This window comes from Centruroides vittatus, unplaced genomic scaffold (genome assembly GCF_030686945.1).
Source record: "Centruroides vittatus isolate TY-2023 unplaced genomic scaffold, ASM3068694v2 contig_680, whole genome shotgun sequence".
Lineage (NCBI taxonomy): Eukaryota > Metazoa > Arthropoda > Arachnida > Scorpiones > Buthidae > Centruroides > Centruroides vittatus.
This window is the reverse complement of record NW_027122427.1, coordinates 4,073,551-4,087,634: the sequence shown is the minus strand read 5'-3', so window position 1 is coordinate 4,087,634 and position 14,084 is coordinate 4,073,551. Positions and strand designations below refer to the sequence as shown.

The window sequence follows — 14,084 nt, the reverse complement described above, 5'->3', positions numbered from 1 at the left end:
CAGTTTTTAATATATAAGACAATATTTTTATATATAATAAATTTGAATTATACAATTTTAAATAAAAAAGTTAAATGATACACATTGTGGAGTATTTTGTTATAATTTTGATTGAAACAAAACTCTAATTATGTCCCAATAAAATTTTTTTTTTCATGTTATAAACTACAGTTCGAAATTTCAAATGTAATTTTACCAAATATTTTTGAATAGAAAAATATCATTATATAAAAGAAGTAAATGCAAGAACCAAACTTCCATTTTATTTGAATGGAGACAGTAAAACATTTCTAACACACATTACATTATATACTTTTCATAAAATAGGTTAATTTCTTTCATACTTCATATATTTCCCTTTTTAAGCAGTCATATCTTCATGCTTTCTATTTTATTGTATTTAATAACATTTAAATAATACAAAATGTTCTTTCAAATGCTAGCCATCAATTATATTTTTTAATGTGTTGATGAAATAAGTTAAGCCAAAGAAATGTTTTGTTGGCATCTAATTATTCTGTCCAATTATAAACATATATGCGAAGCAATAATTAAAACATATATTTGATTATCCATTTATTATTCGTGTGAATTACTTATTTAAATTTATAGTTTATGATTAGCATGCTTTTAAATGAATAACAGGATTGGCGTAACAAAAATATTTTATGATTTGAAGTAGGAATATTTTTTGTTTAGAAGTTATTCGGCTAATAAATTTTACATAACCTCAGTATGAATAATAATAAATTATAAAATGGTAATAAATATAATAATAATTTGAACAAGATTTCAAATCTCAAGTAAGATACCTTAAATATGGACTTTAATTTTTAAAAACTAAGAAAATGAGAGCTAACTTAATGAAGTTAACTCTCATTTTCTTATTTTAACATCAATTAATGAAGTTGTTGTTAATATTCTTTTATTATTTAGGTTGACTGGAAAATATATTTTTGTAGATGGTTTTTGTTCTAAAAATGTAAAAAAATTCATTGTAATAAGGTGAAGTAGACTTAAAGTTGCTATTGTCAACATGTAATGGAAATCCAAGACTAATTTTCACACAAATACTTAGATAAACCAGAATTAAATACACAAAACTAGAAATTTTCTTTGTGTAACTAATTACCAATCAATGACCATCAATCTGTTGCAGATCATTTAATGTATTATTTTGTTTGTTGAATGATCAATCTTGTTATTTATATCATTCTTTTTCTCTCATTGTGAATAAATTATAAGTGAAGAATTTTCAGCTAAGAAATCTTTAGAATGAGCCTGATGGCAATATGAAATTATTATTTTGTTATTGTTCAAAGAACGATGGTATCATCAATGCATTAACAATTTACTTTTCACCAATGCTCTTCTAAAATGATAATTGCCATCAACTAAACTTTGAGTTAAAATTTTGCATCTCAATTCTTTCAAAAATGTTTTTGACAGCATACCTAACAGCAATTTATATTTGTGGGAGGTAAGATAAGATTACTACCACTCAAAAACTGGGTATACTTGAATTAAAACCACTAAAAAAACCTAATATCCAGAAGAGTAGAAGAAATAAGTGCTAATGTTTTCACTCATGTTGAATGGGCATCATCAGGCAAACTAATTCCCGAGCTATTGAAATAACAGGGATTGCCGTACACGTGTGAAAAGGGGAAGTAACGTAAGAATAGAGAGAGGAAAGGAGGATAGTAAGAGTTATTGTTCGAAGAAAGACTTCCACGCTGTGGGAGAGGAGTCAACATTGCGAAACTTAATAGCGGTGTCATTGCGGTGCCCTTATAAATTTCCACCTGTTCAAGATGTTTGAGAAGGAGTTGTTGGGAAGAGCTATGTAAGAGGCGTGCCTTAGATACAGTACTCTTGGTCAGTGATGCAGTTACATATTCAGCACCCTGGAGCAAGTAGAATTGATGCACTCCCTTGTTCTTCGGAAGAGGTCTTGTGAAATTTATTTTGAACATTTAATTTAAAAACATATCTAATTATTTCAATTTAAAACCGTACTTAATAACAATTTATTTGAGATTCAAGGCATTTCAACAATAAGATATTCAATTTAATAAATCTTATTTCTCGATTTTATTATAATAATGATAAGCGCAGAGCCCAAACGGTTAGGAGTTGAAAGCTGAAATTTGGTACACAGGGTACACCATGCCAATGCACACGAAGAAGGGATTTTTCGAAATTCCCCCCCGCGGAGGAGGAGGAAGAGGGTTAAAATTTTCCCGAAGAACTTAGCTTCTACTGTACCCTTTTGTGTGTCTTATTTTGCGTTTTTGAGAAAAAGCCAGCATATTTTAGACCCGTCTAAAAATTCTCTAATTAGTCTTGGAAGAGGGGGACCTAATTCTTGCACCCAGTGAAAACGAATAAGATCGCCTATAATTTAATAATCAATCTTTGCTATCGTTACTTTTTCCTCCAGCAACGCCGGGCTCATCTGCTAGTATAAATATAATAATAAAACAAATATAATTCTAAGTACGGAGTACCTAATAATAATTACTACCTATTATATAAACTGTATTGACAAAATGTAAGCAAGTTTAGTTTCGTAACAAATACATAATAATACATAAAAAACTTCAAAATTGTTTTCTCGATTTTTTTCGTTTGCAAATTGGTCAATCACTTTCTTCAAATCAAGTCGACAAGCTATTGTTTTTTCAATTGTGTAGTCGGGCAGATCTAGGTTTTTCGGGGCCTAGAGCTTATTGAAGTCCAATGGGAACCCATTTTTTGTTAATACAAATAATACTATAAATTATTATTGTTATATTATTATTAATATTAACCCTTGACACATGGAGGCCCAGGGCTTAAGCCCTATTAGTCTTTATGTAGATCCGCCTCTGGATATAGTAACCATAGTTAAGATGGTGGTGTGACATGCTGCTTCTTAAATAAGTTTTGATTAATTTCAGTTTTGAAAACTTCGTTCTTCTGTCGGTATCATCCCCATAAAGTTAAAAAAAATGAGACATGATGCAATAATGTTGGAGAACCTATTTGAGGATGCGGTGTGAAATAAAAGTAGTTCATCAACTTCTCTTATACAGGATGGTTATAATTAAAGTTGCCCTACTCAGACATGTCTAAAGCCCGTTCTCGTGGACGGATTTTGATGAAACTTGGCATATATGTTATATGGACCATGGAGAAAAGGAAAATGCAAAAAACATATTTAGTTCGAATTTTTACCACTAGGTGAAAAATGGCGCATGAAAAACAAGAAACACAAAATGGAAACTCACAAAAGGTTTTTATTCACAACATTTGTTCAATGTGCAATTCATTTGAATCAATTATATGTTCAAAACGCCTTACAATGCAATCCAATGTGTACGTTAGACTGATTACACATTGACATACGAGCACGTTGACTGATTACACATTGCTCCAACTGCTCCACGGTAACTACGCCTCTGCTTTTGGTGACAACGACGGGTACTATCAACCGCCATTTAACTTTAAGTCAAAACATTGAAGTCTGTACCATGTGTTGGCAGTCACTTTAGAATGTATTTTTCTCATCTAAATCTAGATTGTTTCATCTCGAATTTAGTTATTTTCTAGATTTTAATTATTATAAAGAAGGTTAGATCAGAGATTAAAGTAGTAAGTGTAGTAGTAAACCCTCAATATAACAATACAGTAAGACCCCGCTTAACGCGGGGGATGCGTTCCTAGACGACAAAGCGCTAAACGAAACAACGTTAAACTAGGTCATTTTAACACGGAGTAAATAGGGAAAGGGGAACACGCGATCAAAGTAAACAGATTTTAAGTTATATTATTATGCAAATTAACATAAAAATATGTTAAATAACACACAAACATATGCACGCAGAAATGTAAAGTTCATTTTTTGTGATGAAGGTCCTGGCTCTTCTGAAATTCTTGTTTTTTTTTTTTTTTTTTGCAATGAAGTCGTGTAGTTTCTTTTGTCGCTTTTTTGTCTTTCCTTAAGCAAATGTCGGTAGCAGAAGATCGCCAAAACGCCTCGTCTTGCTTTTTCACTTCTTTCAAAATCTGGATCACTCCCTACAATTTGATCAACGATTTTGGTTATCGTTACCAAACTTTTACTAAAGAAGTCTGTAGAGAAATTCTTTGGGTTATTCGTTTTCAGAATCACTATTTTTCAGTTCTACACAAATTCCTTGTTTTGCCAGTTCTTGAAAGTCGTCGTCGGTAAGGCTCTTACCAGAAACCTGTAGTAACTCCTCAATATTCTGCTCGTCTACATCTCCTAGGCCTTGTGTATCGATTAGGTTGACCAAATTGTCAACCTAACGATATAGCGATAATCTCTTCTTGTTGAGAATTCTTGGATACCTACAGCCATAACTTCTACACTCCGTTCATGCATTTATCGGTTAATTCTTTCCAAGAGAAGTCGATATTTCCTATGGCATCTATGATGTTATATTTTTTTCCAAAATTGCACAAAACAAACACAGATTTAAGGGAAGTACAGCGCTACGACGAATTGCCACCTTTTACTGATTGGTTCGTGTTCGTAAATAATAATCGTATTATATACGAATCAATGAAATGCCGCGATAATTTGAATCAGCGTAAATTTTGAGCCTAAGAAGATCGCCCCTTGACTAAAAGGAAAATGGCGGACGTGTATTCAATTTTCTTTAAACATGGTGTCGCTACAGTCTATGTAGTAGCTATATCCTAGCTCGTTGGAGATAATATATACTAACTACAACTGGCAACATGTTGATGCGCGAAAATATAAGAAACCGGACCAATAAAATGGCAGCGCACGAAGCAGGAATGGGGTAGTGTTGTCCGATTTTTTTTTTAGAATCTGTATTTATTCTTGATAAGGTACATGAACTTTACTGTGTTTATCAAAGACGATATTGACAATTTGTCCAATTTGTGCCATTGTGAAGTTTCCAAACAAGTAGAATCAGACAAAACGCCTGACTCTACTTGTTTGGAAACTTCACAATGGCAGAATAATCAACTGTCAGTGTAGTACTTTCTTCTGCCGTACACAGGCTTATCTCGACGAATCTATATATAGAACAAATCTCACGGCATGGGTACACTTACTCCAACGATCAAAATTTCAAGGGGTAAATACGCCCTGGTCTTGTAACAAAACACATGGACGAAATGCTTCTCAACTTACAAAGTATTTTGCACCTATCATTCTACAATATTCATCTAAATATTTACTCTTAAAATCACAAATGCTGGAATTTTAATACAGAAATTACTGTAACTGCATTCATAACCAAACTTATGCAGATTTTTCAAGGCTTTGTTGAAATCATAAATCAGCCACGTTGAAACCAACTTGAATACTGACAATACCTGTACTTGAGCTACAAATCAGTATATTAGTGTCAGCTTAATTTTGATTGGCTGATGATGTTTTATAGAAAGATGCAGTTACCCTATCTGACCATATATTTTTAAGTACTGTAATTAACAATTTTCAAGTCACCTTTAAAAATATTAATTTTCTTAATTTCAAAACTTTAAATTTGTCATTCAAATGTAGATTTATTCTGTACGGTTACTTAGTTTTTCTTTAAATTTTTATCCTTTCGTTTGTTTACAAAAATTAAATTACATACTAAAATTAGAAACTGCTTCGAATAGGACCAGATATAATTAAAATAGCCTAAATATAAATCACTTGTACTCTCACAGCTTACACGTGCTTTGATGGCCTTTGATGAATCAATTCTTTTTTAATGGTTCGTAAGATCTCTTCAGTATAAAAGTAAATTGTTATATAAAATTAGAAATGAATCTAATAATTTTGTACTTTCATTTGTTGAATTCAATTCTATTAATCATATTTCGCTGTTGACATATTCGTTTACGAACCAAATATTTTGAAATTAATTTTGTACGTTCTCCTCCCCTAAAATTCTTTTTAAGAACAGTCAGGTGTTTTTCGTTATTGCTCCTCTCCAATTGGGATTGCCAAGAGGTGATTAAATGCTTTAAAATTAGATCCGGAAGATATAAACATCAATGTTTTCTTTCTCTTTTTAGTTGGAATTGTGCAACTGATTATCAAAATAGCCAGTACTAGGATTGCCAATTTCCCGGACTCGCCGGGAGACTCCCGAAATTTTGCAAAACTTTCTAAATTCTCGGATCCCTAAATTGAGGCTTATTCTTCCTGTATTTACTAGACAAGACGACCACCTTTTGGTTTATTAAATTAAAATAGACTAAAGAATATGCGACGACGTTTTGATATTTCTGACAGAAAAAACGCGAAATCTCTGCTAATTTTTTACTTCTGAAATGCGAAACTCCCAGAATCAACTGTTCGGATGTTGGCAAGCTTAGAACAAATATATGAAATTGGTTGTTTCCATATGTTGGCCAAGAAAGAAAAGAAAAAATTGAATTAGTAAAACTTTATTCATAAAATTTAAATCAAAACAATAACAAATTTCACGTACACTGTACAGAAATGGCCAGTAAAATTAAAACGTTTTATTGTTCGTTGTAAATGAAGAATGGCTAATCTAACTTCGAAAAAATTCATAAGCATTATCCAATGCATGTAACGCTTAATGTATATGGATACTTCGTCAGAATTTCCTCGTCATAACTACATTGTTTTTTAATCAAGGTCAAACTATTATTTGAAGGCCACACAAATACAAGTAAGAGTAACCATCAGGCATAATGATTTGTCCTCATTCTGAATAGACAATTTCGTTACCAACAACAAAAAATAAAATATCAATAATAATAGAATTCTGTATACTATATCTTAGCAACATGTGAAAAGGTAATAAACATTAAATCAAAATTGCCAGAACTTTTATAACACTATATATCAATTTTTAAAGTGAAATTAGAAATATATTCGATTTGGAAAAACAATTAAGACGTATTGGATGTGTTTTTAAATCAATAGTAGATCAATTTAGTATATAGCATATCCTCCTAATGAAATTTTTGTCACGTCATAAGATGGAAACGATTGATTGACTCATCTGATCAAATTAAATCCTCAGACTTCTCAAGCCTATAAAATCATATCATAATTTGAATCTGACAGATATTATAACACAGATTAATATAGGAAGAAGGCGAATGCCCTGCAGGAGCTTCCCCGTTTCTTTAAAATAAATATATTATGTCTCTTAGGTTTGCATAGTTTATTTGTAGTAGTAATTAAAGTAATAACATGTTTAGAGGTCTGCATTATTTCACTATACAAATTAAAAATCGTTCCTGTTAAGATTTTCTCCGGATCCACCTTTGCTCTAAGTAAAAGTTTCGGGAAGTTTTACTATTTATAGCCTTTAATTAAAATTTGTGTACAGTATTGATTTGATATTTGTACACTGATTACTACAAAAATTAATTTTATAAATAATTTATAATAAAAATTTACTATAATGAATAATAAGTATTACCTCATATAAGTATCAGGCTGTGATTTAAAAAATGTAAATTTATATATAATTATATATATAACGGGGTACTTATTTTCATTCGATGTTTGAAGCATTATAACTAGAATTGAATATCTAATCTCATCATGCACTTGTAATCAAATTAAATTAATCAGAGAAATCCATAGTATTGATTTTATCCTAGCTTAAAGTGGCCATTTGCATTAACTCTTTATTAATATATTTCTTACTACAATTAAAATCCATAGTGAATATAGAATAAAAGAATATTTAAAAGCTGTATTATCCTTACTATTAAACGATAAAGTAAATTAATAAGAATAAAATATCTCGCAGTTTCTAAGATAAAGGTCAGTTTATAATGGATGAGCTTACATCTGATTTTGATGCATCACGAAATGTAGTTGGAAAACTTTTGATTATTTAATTCTAATAGAACTTCCGCCTTATCAAAATAATAATTATTCAGCCGTTATTAAAATCTTAGTCCTGAGATTAAGGATGCAATTAATTGGAGACTAAACAATCTCAGAACTAATTGAAGACTTAACAAAATGAGAATTAAAATAAGTTCTAATTCATTCTTACCAGAGTTAGTAGTACTATGACTCAGTTCTTCATAAGTAACAGTTAATTTCAATAAACAAGTTATAATATTTTCTCTCAGAATTCTTCAAATTAGAAATTTTCCTTTGCTTAACAAATTTTACTGTTACTAAAATTATTCCTATGCAATAGTAATCTAAGTTAAACAAATAAATGAATATTTCCTAAATTGCTCTGTAAATAGAATTAATTATAATTTCTAATTATAATGAATTGATAAGTTATCAAGTTACAAAAAAGAATCTAATAAAAAATATTGCAAAACTGTTGAGATCAGTTTGTAAAATTAAGAGAAAAAGTTATCAAAACTGATAAAGTAATCTATCATTCATTATAACTTCATAAACCATGTGCTTATCATGATACATTCAGTCAGAAAAACTCACAGCATTGGATAATCCTGCAGAGATAAGGTCTGTCACCTCATTTAATAAATAGATTAATGACACTGAAAATCTTGTTGAGGTCACTGATACTTCCATTTACATTATGTAAGAAAATATGAATTATGATAGCACAATGAATATGAAATTTGATGATTATACAAATAAAATATTTGATGTTATTGTGTCTATTTGGTAATTGTTATTCTAATTTCTTTTCAAAATATGAACTGAATGTATGCTGATAGATCTTAGTTTTACTTAGTTTAAAAATTTTTCTAAATTAATAATTTAATATTTACATTCTATACATTACACTGTTCAATTTAAATTATGTTATAATTCAAAGAGAACATTTATATTATTTAAAATAATTTTTCAATAAACTATATGTAAATTATTATAATACAATAATCTTCACAATAAATTCTTAAAATATAAGAAGGAACAAGTCATATATGATTCCAACAAATTATCTGGCACAAAAATAATTTTATGTATTTACATACTTGTATGTATAACAATATCAACTTTATTTCATTGTTACTGTTTTTAAGCTAAGTTTTCAATAAATAAATATATCTTTATTATAGATATAAAGAATTCGCAACTTACAAGTTAATGGAAACATTCCGAGATTCGTATAATTTATTCGGGTGGAGAATGCCTTAAGAAGTCCGAATCAAAATATATCACTAAGATCGATATATCGTCTCGAAAGTTTCTAACTAAATCATCAGGTAATGTGAGCATACTCGAAAGTTTACCGTGCTCTATACCATATTCTGTTCTGCCAAGAGCATTACGAATTAGATGCGTTGCTGCATTTGAATCAATGGGTTTTTTTGAAAGACCAACTTGTCTCTGTAATAATATATTGTAAATATCTTTTAATACCATGTTTCTGCGAGGAAGTCGTAATAAATCTAAAGTTTGTTTCCCACTTGTATGCTGTCCAACAAATTTTATCACTTTATATGGTAACATCTGTTCCCATAATCCATCGGTAGCTATTACTAGAAATTTATCTCTAGGTGTTAATCTGTAATGAATTACTTCTGGTACTGCTGTTAGATAGGGCGGTGTATAGAAATTAGGAGGAATAATCCAGGACCAAATACTGGAACCAAATACTTTTGTTGAAGTTTAACTTTCCATTTATAATTATAATCACCAAATGCTCTGAGAGGTGCTAACTGTCCAAGAGACGTTCATTTTTTATTACTACATTCAATTCTGTCTTTGGATGTTCTGAAAATACTCTTTTTAATTCATTAACATTATCAAAATTATGCTCTAGTGTTAACGGCTTACAAATCCACTTGTTATCATCAGTTAGCATACCAAGAACAGCTTTACAATCTCCACATGTTGCAAGATGTAAATGTGTACCATCAATATGAACAACACATGCACAAGCACCCATCACAGAAGTCGATATTGCATTTGGATTATGTTTTTCAACAGCTTCCAATATTTCCCTAGACATATCCTCGTCCAATTTTGAAAATGCACGTACCATCGCCCGATGCATAAAAAATTCCGACGGCGACAATTTCTCCATTAATAACTCTTTTGCAAACAATTGCAAACTAGCTTTATGTACATCATTTGTATAATTATTATTTTCATCACCAAGTTGAAATCTTTCTATTAATTCCACATTACCAGATGATTCTACATAGTCTTTTAGTAATTTTGGTGGTAACATAGACAGGGCAATATAATCGAGAAGTCTTTTACTGATATTTTCGGCACAGTCTTGTCCACCATGACCATCAAAAACACCAAAAAGCATACCCGTTGTAAGTCTACAATGTCCTGCTGCTAGTCTGTCTTCAATTGGATTATTAGAAGGTAACTGATTTGCTTCAAAACACTTCACAGATCCTGGTGCAACGTCATAATATACTTCGTTAGCACTCAAAACATAACTCACCTATACAAAGAGAATGCATATCAATGTACTGTATTGTATTTAAATGTTAAACATTTTAATTTAAGTCAAGAAACACAGATGTGAATTATAATTTAAAATTAATAATTACCTCTTGGGGACTTAATTTTGGCAAGCCGTAAGAATTGCTTAAACTTCTGATGAATGGACGAAGGTGAAGAAAGCGAGTAGCCATGACCTTGGACATAACTAAGTACGAAAGTAGTCATTGAAATGCAATAATTTTAACTGTGACCATATTCCATTCTTAAAATCACACGAGTTAATGAGTATATGAAGCATAAATGGCATGATAAACAACTTACACTAATTATCTAATCTTGATTTATTTCAGCACGACTTCGTATATAGCGACATTTTCAAGGACTAGGACGACCTCTGTCGAAATCAGTCTTTTTTAATTCACAATTTCTTTATTTATAAATATATGTTATCCTTTTTCATTAAACGAAAGTTAAAATTCGAAAAATTTCATTACTTTTTAATAAATTCAATAGATTTGTCATGTAAAATTATTTCTATTAAATTAAATAGGAATGAAACATTATAATGCACACTAGTAGAATCCTGTCGTCTGCTTGATGAAATCCTCATATCGAACCTAATATGAAACACTTTTGGTTAATAATGATTTATTTTGTTGGTTAATTGGCCTAAGCTATAATATTTTGTAAACTTATTTTTAAATATTTGTAGACACTTTAAGATATTGTAATATATCTTATTTTAATGTTTGAAAAAAGCGGTTTATTTTTTAAAGCCCGATGCACACATGCGGCGCGGCAAGGAAAAGCGGCAGAATGACATCACTTTTTCTCCTCGTAGAAGTCGATTTTGTGCCGCTTTTCTCGTGCCGCAAATGTTGGTTGAATGCTATCTTTGGCGGCGGTCGCCAAGGTCCTAGAATATATTCTAGGACCTTGGGCGGTCGCCGCCAAGACATGTTTCTATCAGCCAATAACAGTTCGTCTGGTAGTCACGTGAGAAAATACAACCACGTGGTGTTTTAATGGCGGAAAGTTCGACGCGATTAACCGAGATAAGAAACATCAGAATAAAGAGGAAAGGATAATAAATTTAACACAAATTCTACACAAATAATCATATATAATTTAATTCAAAGAACAAAACAACCGAATCTTACTCGAAATAGTATTCTTTATCGAGGAATAGGCTAAGCCTATTTTGTACACCAGTTCTTTCTCGATCCAAGAAAATATCTCTAATCTAAAATCTTCGTTCGAATTTTCGACAAAATCTTCTAGCTCAGGGCTTCCCAAACTGTGCGTCGCGACGCCCTGGAGCGTAGCGGCGCTATCCTAGAGGAGACGCGAGACGATGCCCACAGGCAGTGTTCCCAACTTTTCGTAAATAAATGTCGTTACATTTTAAAATAAAAGTCGCTGATTTCTCCACAGATATTTTGAAAAGTCGCTACTTTGTCGCTACTCAATAAAAAACAAATTTTCAAATCGTCGAAAGGCTTTATTACAAAACAAAATTTATTGATACAATACAAGAAAAGTTGTACACATAATAGTTGTGTTAAAAAACAATTAACAAAAATAATTGAATTGTTAACAACACGAACGATATATAATTATAATACATATGTAACAAAAATGGAAAAACGAAAAAAATAATAGGTTTTAAAACAGACTTCAATCAGAGTCACTTTCCTCTTCCGACGACTGTATGTCAGTGTCAGCCTCTCTTATTTTAAATAAATACATAGTTTTGTTGATTTTTTAAAAATGTTCTCGAGTAATTTCGTAATTAGTACAACACGAATTTGTATTATGTAACTCAATTTTAATTCTTAACAATGCTGAAGTTAAATTAACTCCAAGACGATTTCTTTATTTTTGGTTTTAATGTCAGCCAACATTGAAAATACACGTTCCACATCAGCGTTTCCATGCGAAATAATTAAGGCACTTTGTGCCACCTGTACAATGTTTTTAAACAAATACTCGTCGTTGAAATTTTTAATTTCTGCTATTTGGGTCCATAAATCCAAGTATTATCACGGGCTTCATCAAATTTTATATAAAGTTTAATTTTTTTGAATACATTTTCAAGTGTGTCGACATTAATGTCAATTTTCATAATTTCAGTAATTGGTTTTAAATTGCATATTTTATTGGCATCAAAAATATTGTTTTTATTAAAAAAAGGGTTTCCAATTGGAAGTCTTTTTAACGCTTCACTAACTGCTTTTTGGTAAAACTTTAGACATTTCAAAATAAATAATTCATTGTTAGTTTTACTTAAAATTGTATTATAGCAAATGTATATTATTTCATAATATAGGTAAGCCTTTAATTTTTCCAAAAAAGAATGTTTTGAAGGCTTCCATATTTTATGTGTCACATGACCAAATAGGTTGGAAAACATTGCCACGCAGTAATCCTTTGTTCCTAGCTTTTTACCTTTTGTTTTATACTTCTGTAATTGCAACAAGCTTAATTTTGAAAGATAAGTTTTATAAAAAAAAAAACAAATTGAAAATGCTATTAATTAACGGGAAAGATATCTGTGGATACACGCGGCATGCGAGTGCGGATGTTGGCGTCTATTTCATTTAATATCTCAGGATAAATTAAAGACGATAACACGAAATTTGGCACGGTAACTCGATTATGAGGGACATTGATGATGATAAATATCAAGGTGCGGCGATCTCGAGAGAGATCTCACTTAACGAAGATTACTCGTTATTAGCGTTTACGATTATTTTATAAAACCAATCACTGCCCTTAAAATTAAGCTTTTTGTCATCTTATAATAATTAATAATATAAAAACATTGTTTCCACAACAAAATCTCATAAAAGATGGTACGAGACACGAACGTTATTTTTTAATTAAAACAACATTGCATAACACACGCAACTCATTGTAGGAATTTCTTTCGGCTTTTATGGGTTGAAATCGTCGAAATTGGCAAAATTGTCGGACGGTCAAAGTTAATACGATTCCAATACTTTGCCGTGTTATACGCACAAGAAGCCGACAAAGCAAGTTGCAAGATTGGTTCAAGTTGCCTACAAACCAATAAAAATGAAAAGTTAAACCAATTAATATAAGGGTTCCTAATCTTTTTCGTGTATTGTCCCCTTTTAAAAGAGTATTTTTTCTGTCCACCTATTCAATGTTGTGTACTATATATGTTATACGATATTACATTATATATAATATAACCTCTTATATAATTATTAAAAAACATTTATTTAAGAGCAAGAAGAAAAATGTGTAAAATTTTAAATATTTGCAAAGTCTTAGCTATCCCCGCAAACTTTCATCGACCCCTGAAGGGTCAATACTGACCCTCGTCAAGAAAGCCGGAGTTAATGTAATAGAATGCCTTTAACAAAATATTTCAGTTTTAGAATTAATGAATTACAGGATGTAATTAATGAGAATTAATGAATTACAATCGTATGTTACTTATCAGCAGTTTATAATAAATTTAAATTTGATTTTGTACTCGACTATTTCAACGAAACACCAATACATTTTGGATTTTCAACGTCAAAAGGCATAAGAAATGCAGCAGCGGCCGAATAGATAAAAATGGAACAAGCAGCTCTTCGCCTGCCGTTCGTCATTTCCAGACAAACGACAACCCAGAACTCACCACGTGGAGGTGGCTGCTTCAGAGTTCCACCAAGAGTTGGAAAGAATCCTACTCCACAAG

General features: G+C 30.8%; 1 protein-coding gene across 1 annotated transcript; it reads right to left on the bottom strand.

The window, feature by feature from the left end:
* Window positions 1-7,548: 7,548 nt before the first annotated feature.
* On the bottom strand, window positions 7,549-10,763 carry Pdp (pyruvate dehydrogenase [acetyl-transferring]-phosphatase 1-like protein, mitochondrial). Its single transcript, XM_067276284.1, is given in 4 exon segments — window positions 7,549-9,534; window positions 9,537-9,635; window positions 9,638-10,367; window positions 10,477-10,763. Coding segments are annotated over 4 exon segments (1,383 nt in total). The 5' UTR covers window positions 10,573-10,763; the 3' UTR covers window positions 7,549-9,076.
* Between the last annotated feature and the right edge of the window lie 3,321 nt (window positions 10,764-14,084).